General features: G+C 38.5%; 1 protein-coding gene across 2 annotated transcripts in view; it reads left to right on the plus strand.

Moving 5' to 3' along the window:
- The window catches only part of adgrl1a (adhesion G protein-coupled receptor L1a), a 195,112-nt gene that overhangs the window by 160,953 nt on the left and 14,827 nt on the right, over positions 1–19,332 (plus strand). For both annotated transcript variants that reach the window (XM_056232578.1, XM_056232568.1), the window contains exons 9-17: positions 321–424; positions 2,054–2,239; positions 4,622–4,660; positions 6,193–6,373; positions 8,121–8,243; positions 8,916–9,121; positions 12,117–12,290; positions 12,560–12,769; positions 17,768–17,988. In XM_056232578.1, the coding sequence (XP_056088553.1) occupies positions 321–424; positions 2,054–2,239; positions 4,622–4,660; positions 6,193–6,373; positions 8,121–8,243; positions 8,916–9,121; positions 12,117–12,290; positions 12,560–12,769; positions 17,768–17,988 (1,444 nt within the window). The remainder of the gene's footprint in view (positions 1–320; positions 425–2,053; positions 2,240–4,621; positions 4,661–6,192; positions 6,374–8,120; positions 8,244–8,915; positions 9,122–12,116; positions 12,291–12,559; positions 12,770–17,767; positions 17,989–19,332) is intronic.

Consider the following 19,332-nt stretch of genomic DNA (forward strand, 5'->3'; position numbering starts at 1 on the left):
CATACCCCCCCCCCGTTCATTCTTTCCGCTTGCAAATTTCACCGTGCAAATAGCGAATCCGCCATGGCGCGAGCGCAACTGGCTTTTAAAGGGAATGGGAGATGAGTCTCTGATTGGTTTATTGCACGTTACGCCCAAAACAGAATAGTGACTAACCTTTTAGACCATGCGCCGGGTGGCCGTGCGCTTTAGACCATGCGCTTAGATCGTTAAAATAGGGCCTTATATAATTATATATATAGTCTTATTTTTTTCAAAACCTTTACTAAATAAAAAGACGTTATATCTCTCCTTCCTAACATCTGGTTTTGTATTTTCAGGCATTGCCTCCTTCCAGTGTCTATCCTCTCCTGTGCTGTGGAACCCTCGCGGCCCTGATCTAAGTAACTGCACCTCGCCGTGGGTCAACCAGGTGGCCCAGAAGGTGAGACCACTAAAAAGATAAAGTGGTGACCCCCCCCCCCCCCCCCCCCCCCCCCCCCCCCCATTCCCTGTTCTGCTCTGTCCGCTACCTCAGCTATTATCATTCCGGCCTCAGCTCACATTACCACACACAGGGTCATTCTTTTGACATGATTTGGAACAAAATCTCTCTATTCTATGTAGTTCTAAAAGAGAGTTTAAAAGCATCTCAGGTGAAAGTCACACTGCACTTACACATCAAGGATTGTTTGTTCTGCTTTTCACATTTTACAAAACTTGCAATTTTATTTTAAAGGCATCATATAACATTTTTTTGGCATTTTTTCCCTGTTGTCTATTTTTTATATATTAGTCAAAAATTGCTGCACCCAAAAAATACAATTTTGTTTATTAGTCACTCTTTCTTTGATCTGTCAAATTAAATGGACTTCTGTTACATTAAAAGTGCATATGAAATTAGTCCAGCTATTTAACTGATAGTTTGCTCTTTACTGCAGGTTTGTTCTCAGGTCTAATATAGTTTGCACTACATCCTTCAATAACAGACTCAATAACACTGTGACAGATTCACAACACAGTCCAATAACAGATTTTGTTAACTAAAACTAAAATTTGAAATGTTGCCATTGTAGCTAAATGAAATGAATTGAAGTTAATGCACTAAAATGACTAACTGGAAATAAATAAAAACTAAGAATTAAATTATACAAATTAGTAAAATGTAAGTATTGATATTTTAAAAACTAATTACATCGACAAAAGCACAAAAGTGCCTGAAATTTAAACTAAAATGTAAAATATAATGAAGATATTAAATAAAAACCTTATTAAAAATGTAATAGTATATAGATAATCCTAAAACATTAAAATATATATTTTTTTCCAAATCTAAAGTTTTGTGTGTGTACAGTGATGATTGACATGGAGACAAACACAGCAACATTTTGACATATCAGACTATAAGCATGGATGGCAACAATTTAACCCCTTTTTTTGCGTTATTCTTTTAATTGACCAAAGTAATGTTAGCGGTTTCAGATTTATTATTGTCCTGCACTTATTAGCAAACACATTATACAGATTTTATAATGGTGTTGTCACTATTGTAAATTACTGAACTCTTTGTTTACAGAATATGATTAAAGATTGTCAACTGTAAAAGGCTTTAGTTAATAAATTGCATTCTTCAAAGATACACAATTAATTAAAACATTCATATTAAATTAAGGTGATTTTTTTTTCTGTACACAGTACTAACAGCATGTGTTTTTTTATGGTAATACAGTAGTGTACTTTAATGTACTTTCAAGTACCTTCAAAAACACGATGGTATATGTCCTTTTTCTTTTGCTAAATGTTAAGTGACACATTTGTTTCAGGGCAATTGCAGACATATATGTTTCTGCTTTCAAAACAAGTGAGTAATTTTATCACGTTTCACGCTTTCGTTTTTTCCCTTTTTGTTTTTTTTGTAATAGCTTGATTTAGAGAGTCATTAAAGATTTGCTGTCTTTTGTCTGTGCGTTCAGCAGAATAAACCCAGAAACCCCCAGCTCACACCCCCACAGCGCACAGCAGGGGTTTGAGCTTTAGAGACCAGACTGTGTGTGTGTGTGTGTTCACTGTGTAGATAAAAAGCGGAGAGAATGCTGCAAACATCGCTGCTGAGCTGGTGAACCACACGCAGGGCCGCATTCATGCTGGTGATGTCAGTTCCTCTGTCAGACTCATCGAGCAGCTATTGGATATATTAGACGCACAGCTGCAAGCACTCAGACCCGGGAATAAGGAATCGGCAGCCAGGAACTATAATAAGGTGACAAATGCACGCATGCACGCTCTCACACACACACACACACACACACACACATTTGCCCTTTAAACAAACCCTTCATGTTCTGTTTGCTGCCACATCGGTGTACCCTCCCAACTCATAGCCTTGACATGAATAGAGGCTCGGCATACACCTATATGCCTCACTTCTTTCCCCCTTTTTATTGCTTTAGTAGCTCATTTTCAATAATAAAAAAATAAAAAAAGTAAATTGAAAAAAGTTATTATTAGGGCTGCAACTAACGATTATTTTGATAGTCGATTAATCTGTCGATTATGTTTCCGATTAATCGATTCATTAGATGAACAATCTTAAATCAATGTTATTCAACATCCTGCCCATTGCTCTCCTCCAAACAACTTGTAATATAAGCCTATAAAACATTACATTCTAAACCTAAAAACAATTGATTGCTTATGATGTTAAAGTAGAGTTCAAAATGACTAAATTAAAAATGAAACAAAAACAAAAGCACAGAATGTTAACTTATACGAGGTACGAGAAACACACATTTATTCACTCATCTGAAAATAGTTATTATATTACATGAATGTGCTATACCAACAATAGTGCCTTTACTGTTACTGCTGTCATAAATATGATTACATGTCTTACATATGTATTATTAATCCTACACTTAATTTCTAGCAAAATGTGTATTTTAGTCAGAATTATTGCGCTCTCTGTTTGCATGCGCCCACCGTCGCTCGTTCAGTGAAGTTTAAGAATACTTTTTGTCAGAATATGCTAAATGGAACTACTCGCAGGACTTTCTGACATTTTGAGATAAGGACATAACCATAAAATGTAAGCTATGTGCTGTGTAAAACACGTGTCAGAGGCTTTAAACAGCACACGCAAGAGCAACAGAGCAAGACCATGGTAAACTCTTATGCTTTTGTTTGAAGCGCTTATACATATAAATACATATAAAGCATTCTCTAGTTTCGAACAACTTGGATCATATACCTTTCCCGGAGCAGCTCACTCTGTGTCCTCCACTGTTTTCCATATTTGTTTTGTCCATAGGAATGTGTTATTAACTACTGTTAAAGGGATAGTTCACACAAACCTGAAAATTAGCCCATGATTTACTCACCCTCAAGTCATCCTTGGTGTATATGACATTCTTCTTTCAGAGTTATTTAAAAAAATGTCCTGGCTCTTCCAAGCTTTATAATGGGAGTGAATTGCTGTTTCTCTTTTGAAGTCCATAAAAGTGCATCTATCCATCATAAAAGTGCTCCACACGGCTCCGGGGGGTTAATAAAGGCCTTCGAAAGGCGAAGCGTTGAGTTTGTGCAAGAAAAATATTCAAAAACACCCATTATAAAGCTAGGAAGAGCCAGGACATTATTTTTACTAGGATGACTTGAGGGTGAGTAAATCATGGGCTAATTTTCATTTGTGGGTGAACTATCCCTTTAAGCGACGTGACTGGGTGATGGTTTCCGAGCACATCGCGCAGACGCGACTAATCGAGAATCAAATTCGTTGTTAATTATTATCATTATCATTATCGATAATAATTGATATTGACGATTAGTTGTTGCAGCCCTAGTTATTGTAGGCCTAGTTGTGTGTAGGACTAATTGCTTACGCATCTCATCCCAAGCCTCCGTTACTAATTCCAAAATGTAATTTTAGAGCTAGTTACGGAAGCTCGAGTCATTGATTAATGCATTTATTACAGAGAGAGAAAGATAAAGCGTGTGTGAATTACCTGAGTCTGTGCGTCTCTCGACTCAACAGTGTTCGGGAGCAGCGTCTCTACTAATAGCAAAGCTGTACGTTTAACTGCTTCAAGAGCAGTTTAACTGCTACTACCTCGATACAGATGAATGTGGTGTAGCTTTTCGCGAAACTTTTACTGATAAAGTCTCAGGATATAGCGCTGACAACAACTTTCTGTGCACGTAAATGTGTCTGTTTGTATCTGTACTGTATGTGTGTATGGGAGACAGTATGGGAGAACGAGCAGCTGTGGGAATAAGAGAGTATGTGCTTTCCATAGATGATTAAACGTAATTTCATATGGAAATACTTTGTCGTTTGTATCACATTGTTTGTTATATCTATTTGCTTGCTCGAGGTCTATTGATTCTTTTGCTGTTATTGGCTGTAAGAACCTATAAACTATATATATAGTTTTTTTTTTTTTTATGAACCAAAAGAGCTGGATGATTTCTGCAATGTTTAACACTTTTCTTTTTAACTACAAATTAATAATCATAGATGCAAACTATTTTTAAATTGATATTGTTTGTTTGTTTTGTTATAAATCGACTCAAAATCAGGTGATGGACATAACTCTTCTACATGAATTTGTGTGTGTAACTGAAGGTGTTTTGTTGTGTCTTGCAGTGGCAGAAGCGAGAGAGGACCTGCCGGGCTTATGTTCAGGTATTGTGCAGTGTTATCTGTATGAGACACTTCACCTCTCATATCTCGTCTTATCCTCCGTTACACTGCACACATATATACTGACGCTCGACCTCCTATCCTGCGCCTGACTGTGAGCATTTTATTACAACACTTTCTAGGAAGCCTGTATATAAAATGCTTTTCAAAGATATTAATATACATTCAAAAAGAATTCCTTATGTATCTGGGCTTTCATTACACATTTGGGCTGTTCAGCTGTGGTACTGAAGGGCCACTGTACTAAAATACTCTAAAGAAACAGTTAGTTCCAGGTGGTATTATTTCTCATTCTTGGGAGATTTTGATTGGACAAACGTATGTGTGTACAGCATTTATTTATTTATTTTCGGCTCCGTTTCCTTTAAGAGGATGTACATTTTAAATGCATATACCGGTACATCTCTGTTCAAAAGTTTGGGGTCAGTACGATTTTATTTATGTAATTTTTTCAAGGAATTCGTTTAATTCAGCAAGGATGTATTACATTGATCAAATGTGAAAGTAAAGATTTATAATGTTTAAAAAGATTTCTATTTCGAATAAATGCTGTTCTTTTGAACTTTTATCCATCAAAGAATTCTAAAATGTTTTTTACTCTTTTCACTAAAATGTTGAGCAGCACAATTGTTTTCAACATTAATAATAAGGAGAAAATATATTATAATAGCATCAAATCATCAAATTCCAATGATTTCTGAAGGATCGTGTGACACTTAAGACTGAAGTAATGATGTTAAAAAATCAGCTTTGATCACAGGAATACATTTTAGATATTACATATATTACAAAACATTTTTTTTTTTATATGACGCTTTGGTGAGCATAAGAGACTTTCAAAAACATTTAAAAAAAAATCAATCTCCAACTTTTGAATGGCAGTGCATCTTCTAAAAGTAAATGTGTCAATGTTTAAAAGTGAAGTCGCATATAGAGCAAAATGCTTGTTTTGATTTCATGGGGTCTTTTAACATGGTACCAGGAATTTTTTATAATATATTATATTGGCGGTTACTTTTAATGAAAAGATATAATGCATTACCATGTGGCATTATGACTGCATTCATAATGCATAACATATACAGGCTTCATAGAAAGTGCCATCCATTTTTTTTATTGCATATGCCTACCTCAGATTAATTGTATCTGCACTGTGTGTGTGTGTGTGTGTGCGTGCGTGCGTGCATGCGTGCATGCGTGTGTTTATGTGTGTGTATGTGCGAGAGAGAGAAAGAGAGAGAGAGAGAGAGAGAGAGAGAGAGAGAGAGAGAGAGAGAGAGAGAGAGAGAGAGAGAGAGAGAGAGACTTCTAGCAATGATAATACTGTATGTCTTGCCCAAGGCTTTCTTTTAGCACTCATGTCATTTATAATGGCCTATAAGATGTTGCTCCTTAGTAGAAATAAATTTCAGCCGTTACATAAGATTCCCAGAGAGTCATATTTTGTGATCTTTCATGTCAAATGTAATCATAATGAAGTGTAACTGTATGTTTGTTTGTGTATGTGTGCGCAGGCGGTTGTGCAGACTGTGGATAATCTCCTGCGTGCCGAGGCTTTAGAGTCATGGCAGGACATGAACAATACGGAGCAGGCGCACACCGCCACCATGCTACTGGACGTCATGGAGAAAGGCGCCTTCCTGTTGGCCAATAACATGTACAATAATCACTTCTCAGACCATGCGTCCAATGTCGGTGAGTTTCTGTTGCGGCGTAACTAAATTAAAGTATTGATGGCTCTTTCAAAAACATGACAAATTTGTGTTTCAAGATTGTGTTTTTTCCGGTAACAAGCGATCGTTCCCGAGTGACTTCGTAGCAGTGTAGCGCGACTTAATGTTACATCTCTGTTTGCAGCTGTTCAGTCAAGCAAACACTGTCCTAGAATGTTGTCTCGCCCTCAGGTAGCATTGAGAAGTCTGATTCGTTATAGGGAATTATTCATTATAATAGTTTATTTAATTGATATGTTTAAAATGTTAATTCAGCAGTCATTACTGTATCCCTGCACACATTGTTTTTTTGTTAAATACTGCTATTAATTAACTTTTTCACTGCTGTTTAGTTTTGATTTTGTATTTAGTATGTATTTAGTATTTTTTGTTATAAATATACACCACTGTTAAAAAGTTTGGGGTTGGTACGATTTTTTATGTTTTTGAAAGAAGTCTCTTATGCTCACCAAGGCACTTTAAAACAGTCATATTGTGAAATATTATTATAAGTTAAATAAATATATTCTCTGTTTATATATTTTAAGATATAATTGATCAAAGCTGAATTTTCAGCATCGTTACTCCAGTCTTCAGTGTCACATGACCCTTTAGAAAACATTCTAATATGATGATATGATGCTCAAGCAAGAAACTTTTCTCATTATTATCAATGTTGAAAACAGCTGCTCAATATTGTTTGTGGTAACCGAGATCCGTTTCTTTCGTTCAGGATTCTTTGGACCTGTTTACACTTGGTCACTTCATGTATTTACTCTGATCAGATATCTATCCGATCGAGAAAAGGTGTAAGAAACGCATTCGAGTAATCGCTTAAACCACTTCAGGAGGTGGTTTGAGACGTATTCCAGACGAAACTGGACAAGTGTAAATGCGTATGGTTGTTGAAACCACATATGTGCATTTTATTCCTCACAAAGTTATAAAAAATAAATGTGTGCCACAGATGAGCAGCTGAGTATCTCTTCAGCCAATGCGCAAACTGCCACCAATGAAACTGAGTGTAAATCGCAGACTCTCAAAACACAATCATCTTCATTAAAAGTAGTGAGGCTAAATTATCTTACCAGTGCTGATGCCGCTCTCTCTCCTATTGCGGTCTTTGATCTTAAAATTAGCTGATGATAAAAAAAAAAATGCAGGTCATATCTGTTACTTCCGTTGACTTGAACTCTGTTGGATTTGCATATAGTGCAGGAATTGACACATTTATGCAGCCAAGTGTAAATGGAACCATTTTAACAAATTATATAGCTATCCGATCAGTAGGACTATCTGCTTATCTCTTGGAGGACCATCAAAATAAAGTGTTAGCAGATATTAAGCAGACAGTCTACTAATACTCTAAAGAATGTAGTTGACGTGTAAGGGTCTTTGTTAGCATGCCCGCCTCCCACGCCGGAGTGGATTGAGAAGGACTGGTTACAGATGTAGGCCTAGTTGCAAACATACTTGTATTTACTTATTTCGTACTATCGAAACATTGTTACCAACAAACGTATTAATTTCTTTAAAAAAACAAAAACCTCACTGACCCCAAACGTTTGAACAGTAGTGTATATAATATAAAAATAGCTTCAGTGTAGTTAGCTACTCTTTTAACATGATTTAACTTTTCCAAATGAGAATCTCTATTGTAACCTTTAAAGGTTTTTTTTTTAGCTGTTTCGTTACAGTTGAAACAAGTGTGTGTTTTTGTGTGTCTTTAGATCTAGAGGTGCGTGTGTTGAACACCGAGACGGATTCTCAGGATTTGTCGTTCCCTCAGAACGGTCCCAGTGACAGCAGCATCCAGCTCTCGGCTTCCACCTTCAAACAGTACAGCCGAAACGGTCAGTCACAGCTGCATCTCTCTCCTTCCGCCCCCCTTCCATCACTCTTCCCCGTGCAGTTTCACTGAAGCTTAGCCAAATTTCCACTTTGGTTTACGCCGTTATTAGTTGATTATAATAAACCTAATCAGATTAACAAAAGCGCTGAGACTATTTCTTCCCTGATGGTTTCTTAACGGCACTCTTAATCGAACAGCCCGAGAGGCGACTAGATTACTATCATTTTCAGGCTGACGGAGCAATCTCAGCTCTCTTTTCTCCTGCTTCTCTCCTTCCTGTCCCCTCCATCTCTTAACCATCTTATCCCGCCATCATCTCTCCTACTTTTCGCTTTTTCCGCCACTCCTGCGTTTTGCCTCTTTTTGAAGGTACGCCTTCGTTCGCTGCTTCTCTGCGGAGGCAGGTCGGGCGGGGGAAGCGAGATTAGTATGATTGAAACAAACGCACATGAAATATTCATACGGAAGAAACGGAGTGAGTGAGCGCTGAAGAGATGAATGTTACGTTGCCCTCCATATTAAAATTCCTTTATCCCCTGATCACTCACTCACCCCCTCCCAGTCAAAATCATTTTAACCTTCACTCATCTCGCTCCACCGCTCCCTTTTTCCTCTTAGTTGTTATTCATATCCTCCTGCCACTCTCTTTCTTGTGCTGTGTTTCTCCATACAGGCCAGGTAAAAGTGGTTTTCGTGCTGTATAAGAACCTGGGCCCGTTCCTGTCCACTGAAAACGCCACCGTGAAGATGGAAATGGAGTCGGGGCCTGGTGGGCGGGGCCTGGCGGTGAATTCACACGTCATCGCAGCGTCAATCAATAAGGAGTCCAGTCGAGTGTTTCTGACCGAGCCTGTGGTGTTCACACTTAGACATTTACAGGTACATTAAAACCTGTTAACTGTCACCCCCCTTTTTTTGAATAGACATGAAAATGCACATTTCGAACATAAATGGTTGTAATTCAAGAATGCTTTGGAATATAGACGTAAGATTGGTCTTGTTTTAAAGAAGACATTTGGCAGATTTATGTAGAAGGGAAATAAATTAAGAAAGTGAAACAGAAAAAAAGTTTTAGAAGTTTGAGTTTATGGAAATGTACAAAAATTAATTTATATAAAAATATAAATATAAAATATTATATTATATAAAAAATACTGTATATATTTTCAAAAACCTGGGCTACTCTAAAACTGCAGAAAAATCAAAGCCAAAAATCTGAACAAGTTGTGTTTCAAATTTTAGGTTGATATCTCAAAAAATGAGCTTTCAGTAAGATTTTGTTTGGGCGCAGTACCAAACTTTTTCACTAGGTCACAACCAGACTCCATTACTGCCCATATAAGGGCGCCTCCATTTCCATATGTGTTTTGAGTGATATGAACCATTATTTCCACAATTTTCATACAATTTATGAAGTAGAGATCCTATTCAGAAGTAGTATGGGAAGTTTGGCAGATTTTGATATGAATTCAACCTCTAATAAACACATACAAAGAACACGCATGTGCGTCATAGCTCGCTGCCACATCACAAATGGTGAATTTATTTTTTTTTTCTTTATATTTAAAACATTTTCAGACCTTTTTTTCTAAAATAATTGAATGGGTGCTATCTTTTGAACTCTTGGCATGAAAACAAACTAGGTTTCTAAAAAAATTTTCATGATTATTCATGTTCATTGCTATTTCAAAATAAAGGTCTGAACACGCCTTAGGAGTATGAAAATATTCTTGTTGCAAATTGATAAATTATGGCTCCTCTGTAATTTATTTTGAAAATCAATCACCAAATATGGAAACTAGAGATTGTAAGCTTTCAAATGATATATAGTTTGTCAATATTACTTAAGGTTTTTACTAAGATATTATTGTTTTAAAAATATAATGGCAAACGTCCCACCTGTGGGACGGTGACAGTTAAACTCTCATAGACACACACAAGCAATAAACTATCAAGCCATCTTGCATTGGCTACTCTCACACATGGGGTCTCTTACATTAAACATCAGCAGAACGAGTTTCTGTGTAAATCATTTTGTAAAAAAAACAAAACAATTTGCATTCAACACAACTATTATTTGATTATCACTACCCCTAAAACCACCTGCCCTCCAACCATAACATAGTACTTCATGTACACTACCATTCAGAAGTTTGGCGTCAGTTTTTGTACAGTATTTCTTATGAAATATTTGCAGCCTTGGTGAGCATAAGAGAATTAGAAAGAAAAAAAAACTTGATATGTGAACTACTGTTCTCAAATTGTAAAGAAACTGTTATTTTAAGTAAGTAACTAACAACACAACAAAACAGCTCCTTCATTTAACACGTGTGATTTGCATAAAAATGTACGGGCATTTTGTATAACACTTGTAAGCTGAAACCACCATCATGTAGCCTCAATTCATTCAACATTGTGTCTGGTACATGTGTCTATAATGAACATTTGCTGTGACAGAACAACACACATTTGTAAGAAAATGAACGCAGCAGTAAATTGTTCGTGCCCCTTAAACATGAATTCTTCTGAACATGTTGAACAGATGAATACAAACATAATTCCTTTGGTCAGTTCTGTAACATGTTTCACTACTCGAGAATCAATGAGAGATTTATTGTTTATAATTCAGTCTAACTGTGCTGCCTTTGCAGTGCAGAAACTGCTATTTCAGACAATACAGTGAAAATACGTTTTTAAGAGTTAGAAATATGGTTCCGGACCATGATGGGTTTGCACTTTGCACACGACTCTTATCCCAGCCAACATTGCATGGCCCCCAATGTAGCCACGATATGGGCTTGAGGTATGTCCTCTAAATGAGTTTGTTCATGGGTTCCACGTCGGCCCTATCTGAATAGTCCCCAGTAAGGGACCTAAATTGATTTGTACATAGGTTCCATGTTGGCCCTATCTGAATTAACCCCAAAGGGATTTGTCCATGGGTTTTATGTCGGTCCTATCTGAATTAGCCCCCAGTATAGGCTCCAAATGGGTTTGTTCATGGGTTTCATGTCGGCCCTATCTGAATTAGCCCCCAGTATAGGCTCCAAATGGGTTTGTCCATGGGTTTCATGTCGGCCCTATCTGAATTAGCCCCCAGTATAGGCTCCAAATGGGTTTGTCCATGGGTTTCATGTCGGCCCTATCTGAATTAGCCCCCAGTATAGGCTCCAAATGGGTTTGTCCATGGGTTTCATGTCGGCTCTTTTGAATTAGTCCCTGTAAGGGCCTTAAATGGATTTGTCCATGGGTTTCATGTCGGTCCTATCTGAATTAGCCCCCAGTATAGGCTCCAAATGGGTTTGTCCATGGGTTTCATGTCGGCTCTTTTGAATTAGTCCCTGTAAGGGCCTTAAATGGGTTTGTCCATGGGTTTCATGTCGGTACCTATCTGAATTAATCCCCAGTATGAGCCCTAAATGGGTTTGTCCATGGGTGTCAGAATGACTCTTTTGAATTAGCCTCAGTGAGGGCCTTAAATGGGTTTTTCCATGGGTTTCATGACGAAGTAGCCCAGTATGGGCCCTAAATAGGATTGTCCCTGGCCCTATCTGAATTAGCCCCAGTAAGGGCCTTAAATGGGTTTGTTCATGGTTTCCATGTCGGCCCGATCTGAATTAACCCCATTAAGGGCCCTAAATCGGTTTGTCCATAGGTTCCATGTCGAATTAGCCCAGTATGGGCCGTAAATAGGATTGTCCATGCATTCCATGTCGGCCATACTTTAGCTTATTCAGAAAGGTCTGACATGGAACCTCATGGACAAACCCATGTAGGGCCCATTCCCCAAGCCAATATCATGCCAAGAAAACATTATTTGTGAAAGCCACTGATCGTCTCTCTGTTGTTTTCTCATGTCCCCACATCTTTGCAGCTGGAGAATCATTTAACCCCAAACTGTTCGTTCTGGAACTACTCGGAGCGTTCGATGACGGGCCAGTGGTCATCTCAGGGCTGCAGGCTGATGGACAGCAACAGCACACACACAACCTGCTCTTGTAGTCATCTAACCAACTTCGCTGTGCTGATGGTACACCACGAACCTGACGTAAGCGCACGCACACACATATTCCCTTACATTTATCACTGGCTGATAAACAAATCTGAACAAAGCTCTCATACACATAAACAACTTTTTCGCTTCCATGCAGTCTGTAAGACACACACACACACACACATCTATACACACAAAAGCAAATTACACAAATACACACACTCCAGTTTCAGCTTGACATTTACTGGATTTTCATAAGTCACTCTCCCTCAGGCAGCCTATCCGTTTATACCGTTTCCCTTATCCATCTCTCGCTCTCTCAGTATCCAGGAAGGATGCACGAGTTGATCCTCTTTGTGATCACATGGGTGGGTATCGTCATTTCGCTGGTGTGTCTCGCCATCTGCATCTCCACCTTCTGCTTCCTGCGAGGCCTGCAGACCGACCGCAACACCATCCACAAGAACCTCTGCATCAACCTCTTCATTGCTGAGCTCCTCTTCCTCATCGGCATCGACAAGACGCAGTATCACGTGAGCAGTCTAATGATCTGTATAAAGGGAAGAGTGCACTGAGAATGAATTTCACATGTTGATTGTGACATTTATGTGCACCCACTGATAGTACGTGCTGTCAGCATTGTTTTAGCATTTGATTAACTAAAGCCCTTAAATGCGAACTGCATTAAGTGCAGGTAATTTGCATTCATTTGCATGCCACAATTCCCCATCTTGCAGATGAGTGCTTGCTCTGAGTGCTCGGTTGTTAAGGATGTACCAGACTATCACAATCTGATGTACTTTACTGGGACTGGTTTTCCATTCCTCATGTTCTTGCTCACTCCCGTATATACCAATACACTACTGTTGAAAACTTGCAGCATCACCTCTTTTCTCACAGTGTCTGAAACCCTGAAATCCTTCTATAAATACAACTTCTCTCTAAACCCCTCCTTCCGAGAGCCTACTCTGCTCTAATTGGTCAGACAGCCTAGTCTGTTGTGATTGGTCTACACTGCTCTGATTGGTTAGACGGCTCAGTCAGGGGCACGTTCAAGTTCAAAACGGTGTGCAACGTTTTGCTACGGTTTCTGGGTTGAACGTCATGTTTCCTGGAAACGGCGTGCACCGGTGTGCAACGGAGTTTGAGATGCGTTTTCTCTTGTTTGGTGGGTGTGTCAGAACTGCAGTCCAATCAGCAGCAACATGTATATAACGCACGCTGTATTAAAGTAAACTCGCACAATGGGTTCAAGGAAAGTTATTTACAAATGTGTTCGATGCAGCTCGGTATCCGCAACAACTGAGGATATTATAAGACATGTTTGTCGTAAGTTTTATTGTAAAAATATAGGATATCAACATAATGATGTAGTTGTTCATATTTTTAGCTTCATTGCAAGTGTATGACATTTGGTATAGAAATAAACAATGGTAAATAAGTGCTTTTCCTAAAAATGAGAAAGGAAATACAGGGTATTAAAACAGTATGAAGTTGAACTACAAATAAAGTCAGTATGTGAAGCTAAATAGATGTGTTTTAGTCTGAATTAGGTATGTGTGCTTCCATTTCAGTTTCCACAAATCCCTTCACTCGATTGGGATGTTCTCTTGTGTTCTGGCCGGCAAGTGCAGTAACTGTAACATCGGGCATATTTTGTAGTATTAAACATATTTATACCGACTTCATCAGGATCTGAAAATTCTTCACAAAGAACACAAAGAATGGCCTTCTCAGCTGCCATAGTTGTAACTCTTGTGTCATCAGAACAGTGTGTTCAACGCATCACCGTTTCTGTTTAAACGCATGAACGCATGGGGCTGAACGCAGTGATTGGTCTACTCTGCTCTGATTGGTCAGGTGGCTCAGTCTGTTGTGATTGATCTACTCTGCTCTGATTGGTCAGATAGCCCAGTCTGTTGTGATTGGTCTACTCTGCTCTGATTGGTCAGATAGCCCAGTCTGTTGTGATTGGTCTACTCTGCTCGGATTGGTCAGATAGCCCAGTCTGTTGTGATTGGTCTACTCTGCTCTGATTGGTCAGATAGCCCAGTCTGTTGTGATTGGTCTACTCTGCTATGATTGGTCAGGTGGCTCAGTCTGTTGTGATTGGTCTACTCTGCTCGGATTGGTCAGATAGCCCAGTCTGTTGTGATTGGTCTACTCTGCTATGATTGGTCAGGTGGCTCAGTCTGTTGTGATTGGTCTACTCTGCTATGATTGGTCAGATAGCCCAGTCTGTTGTGATTGGTTACAGTGGGTGTCAGAAACGAAACACCCATCACCATATATGAATTTCAGCTCCGGAGGCTTCCTCAGCACATGATACACAGTGATATGAACAGTAACAATGGCATAGATCCTTTGGAAGGGCATGCAATGTGGATTTGCTTTCGCAAAGCAGAAAACAGCGTCTTCTCGAACCAAACTCTTCCAGGCCTCAGCTACATCTACAGTGTTTGACGGCGGGTCAAAATAGACATCGTTTGCAGGCAGCCAATGAAGACCATACTGGGCATTAAGCAAATTTGTTACAGACCTATGTAGGTTTGAGCAGGAAGTAAGACTAGAGTTACTGCCGATTTGTTTCAGGCAGTTCAGAATCAATTCTTTGTATTGGGAGACAATAATTAATTGTATCGTACATTACGATCTTGGAAACTTTGCAGACCTTTTACATTCACTTACAGCTATATTAAACACTACATGAAAGGTAATATCGGAAAAAAAGCATAATAGGGCCACTTTAAAATAAATTAAGATTGAAAATATTGTTGTTTTTACTGTATTTTCGATCAATGAAATGTAGCCTTGATGAGCTGCATTCTAGAGACTCCTTTCAAAGACACAAAAAAATGTACTGACCCAAACTTTTGAACTGTTGTGTAAATTTAACAATACATTTTAGAAACTCAAATATTAGCCTGTTAGCTTGTGTTGTGCACATGATGGAGCAGTCTTGGAGCTAGATAATACACTTTCACTCTGACTTTCAAAAAAAACAAATGCCTCCAGGCAATATTATGCACCTCTGCTTCCACTGCTTACATGCTCCAGATTTTTGGAAGAAAGCTGTATTATATGTTGATTATGCATTTTCTGTGCCTTTATCCAGCTGCCCCTGTATTTGATTCTTTGGGGCCAATTAGGTTGGTTTTAAGGTTACTGTTTTCTGCTGTATTCTGTACTCCTGCTCTATCGAAGTGTCATGTCTTCTTTTTTTGGTTGGCCAGTTAAAACAGTACCCATTGTGATTCTTTGAGCATGGAACAGAGTTTAGCATTGACCACTGTAAGTATATCTGATGATAGTGTATGTTGATGAGGCTTATGTTTTAGTCAGCCAACCAAAAATCAAAACCCTAGTGAAAAAACACTTCAGCAGAGCAGAACAACCGATTAAAACATTAACCACTGTGAACAAATTAATGTTGCTGAGTTCAGATCGAAAAGTATACGTGCTTGCAAGTATCAGCTCTTAAGTATCAGCCCTTCCGCTGATTAATTGCATAATCAATATAGCTCTCTTCAGAAATGAAAATTAGCATGGACACATTTTAGCCTGCAAAATAATTAGGATATTGTGACATTAAGTTTCATGATCACACAAATTGAGATGCCCTTGACATCAGTGTATTGACACCAAAAGTTTCCTGTTGAAAGCAGTGGTGGTTTAATACGTCTTCCAGAGTCCAGGTTGCATCAGTATGATGGGAATCAAAATCATTGACAAGATACCAAGGTTGCATCAATGAGCTGTTCAGAAGAAGAACTGGATAATGTTTGCAGGCTTTAATGCATTGATTTTTTTTTTCTTTTTATGGAAGATAAGAGTCTTGTTTGAAACATTTAAGTAAATAATAAATCCATGAGCAAATCGGTATCTTCTGCTTTGCAGGGGTGTACGGACAATACATAAAGTGTGTGGGGTGCATTATGAATCTCATCAGCCTCTCTTTGCAAGTATGGTTGTTTAAATACCTAGTTTCCATGGATACACTTACACTTATTGGAAAGTTTAATAACCAAACTTTCCAGATACATCAGTCACTCTACAATACATACAAGTCATACAAGTTTAAATATCGGGGCTAAAACATTGTTGCGACAATTATACACACATATATATATATATATATTTTGGTGGAAGATTATTTATCTTCTGTTGTTCACGTCTTCTCTCCTCAGCCAAGCACAATTTGAGTCATGATTATTAATATAGTTATGAGACGTTTGCACTAAGTGATTTGCTGAAAGGTGGATGTTTTCAGGTGAGTGCGCTTGCAATAGTGGGATCACTGTTTACCGTCTATCGATTGGCAGATGCTTCTGCTTGGAGTCCTTTTAATGCGACGGCTACATTTTCTTTTCCTTCCCTCTGCAGCCCACCACAATACAACATTTACAAATGTGATCATCCAGAAAAGGAGAGGGATGAATTTATGTTTTTGAAGTTTTAGGGGATAAAAAGTAAACCGTAATTTCCATGTCAGTCAGAGGGTCTCCTCCTGACATCGTTTTCAACTAAAAACAAAAAAAAACTTCTTATGCATTTTGGCTGTTCATTTACACGTCAATGGCATCTTGGAGGCCAGGGAATGCAAACTTTTAAAAACGAGTGCAATTCTTTGACAACTATACAGTTATCGTCTCAGTGTAAACTACAAAAACGCAAATTTGTCATGCGCATGTTTATCGCATGTTCAGTCTATAGGCGCATAGTGTTTCTTTACAATGTGACATCGCCACCTACTGGCCTGGCAGCATAATACAGTGTTTTTAATTGTTTTCACTGATCTGTGTGAACAGGGATAGTTTTGACAACGTAAAGGAACAATTTTTCCATTTTTAGTACCGTACATGGTTGTCTGGTAAATGTACTGTAGGTGGTTTCTGGACCAAAACAAAGTGCAATGTGGGGTAATACTTTATTTCGATGGTCCACTTTAGACATTTTACTTATTAAAAAAAGTAACTTGCCTAATATCTGCTAACACTTTATTTTGATGGTCCACCAACAGACATTCTACTGACTATAAGTAACTTTGCAACTACATGTCAACTTATTCCACTAACCCGAACCCTAACAGTCTACTAATACTCTAATGAGAGTTAGTTGACATGTAGTTGGACCATCAAAATGAAGGGTAACCCAATGTGCACCAGATTTCAAAAGATAGTTCACCCAGAAATGAACATTCTGTCTTCATTTACACATCCTTACTGTTATTCCAAACCTGTATGACTTTCTTTCTTCTGTGAAACACAAAGGATGATTTTGAAGAATGTTGTGGTTTCGGTTGCCGCTTCTATTGTGTTTTCCCCCATACAGTGAAAGTCAATAGGAACCGCAAACTGTTTGGTTATCATTCTTCAAAATTTTGTATTCCTGAAATAAAAGAAAGTCACACATGTTTGGAACAACATTTCTGGGTGAACTGTTCCTTTCATAGTCACTAAGTGAGTATCATCAAATGTACTTCTGATATGTTTCTCGCTAACCCCCTCTTCCTTCTCTTTGTCCGAACGCAGATTGCATGCCCCATTTTTGCGGGCCTGCTGCATTTCTTCTTCCTGGCTGCGTTCTCCTGGATGTGTCTGGAGGGAATCCAGCTGTATCTGATGCTGGTGGAGGTCTTCGAGAGCGAGTACTCTCGGAAGAAATACTACTACCTGTGTGGCTATTGCTTTCCCGCCCTGGTGGTGGGCATCTCGGCAGCCATTGACTATCGCAGCTACGGGACTAAAAAAGCGTAAGTGTGAAGCAGTCTATTTGCACTCGGCCATACAAGGGCCGTTGGGTTTTTAAGCAGGGGGCACAACCCCTCTTTAAACCATTTGTTTCATTTAAATGGATTCCAGCAAAATGGCTCTCTGGGAGTTTAAATTCCAATTGCAGAATCGTCTTTCACAAGGAAACGTATACTGGTATTATGTAGTTTGGAGTTCAGTAGATTGGTTGCTGTCATGTGATCCTGGCTTAACCAAGGTCATCATGTGAATTATAAATGAAGCCAGTTAAAGGTGTTGCAAGCACTTTTTTTGTTTTGAAATAGCACACATAAATCTGACAGATCTTGTTCTGATAAATTACTTTAAAAGAACATTTCTTAAGAGAGCACACTACTATTCTTTTTTAGCAATCTGAAAACTAGCCAATTTGAAAACAGTCTGGAAAACCTGGAAATATTAGGGGGTTTTAAAATGGTAATTGCCAGGCCTGGACAACTTTTGAAATAATTAAAAAGTTAAATTTCTTAAGTGTTTTTTTTTTTTAGCTTAAATTGTTTGTTTTTGTTTTGTTTGTGTGTGTGTGTGGGGGGGGGGGGCTTTTGCTTTTGCTTTTGCTTATGCTATATGCTTACCGTAAAACTTCAAATAATAGCCTGGGCTTTTATTTTCCCAAATCGCCAAACTGCACCGGCTTGTGTTTGAGACAGGCGTCTATATGAGACAGGCCTTTAATTTAGTGTTGAGATCTTGTTCACTGAGTGTAGGCCTAGAGATAACGATCCAAATAGCATAGGCTGATAGACGGAATTATTTTAATATAATTATATTACACATTATATTACGTTACATTTATAATTGGAATGTGTTTAACAAATCAGTTAATGTGAGAATCAGCCTATTATATTACCGTATGTCTAAAGGGGGTCGCACACTGCGCCGCGTCGCGTCTCGGACAACTCGAGGTATCGCACACCGGACGTGCACTTTCTCAGTTTATGGCCAGCAATATTGTTATGTTTAAGGACATTATGGAATTAAAATAATGTCTGTACGATGTTATGATTGAACAGTACAATTAAATACAATCGTTGCTTAGTCTGCAGTCTGAATTCACTTTATCTCAGAGCGTCCATTAACTGAATGAATTAAGAATACCATAATATCTCGAGTTGCTTCTCGTCCGGTGTGCGACCCCCTTTAGATTATTGGCAACATACAAAAACGAAACGCTGTGACAGCCATGGGCTGAACAATACAAGTTACAAGTAAAGAATGAAGGCTACCCTGTAACACAACTGCAATTATGTGATACAAAATGACCACTATCATCATCACAGCGATCCTCAACTACAAGTTCATTGGCG

This window comes from Rhinichthys klamathensis, unplaced genomic scaffold, assembly GCF_029890125.1.
Source record: "Rhinichthys klamathensis goyatoka isolate OS25496 unplaced genomic scaffold, OSU_Roscu_1.1 h1tg000015l_1, whole genome shotgun sequence".
In the NCBI taxonomy this organism is placed as follows: Eukaryota; Metazoa; Chordata; class Actinopteri; order Cypriniformes; family Leuciscidae; genus Rhinichthys; species Rhinichthys klamathensis.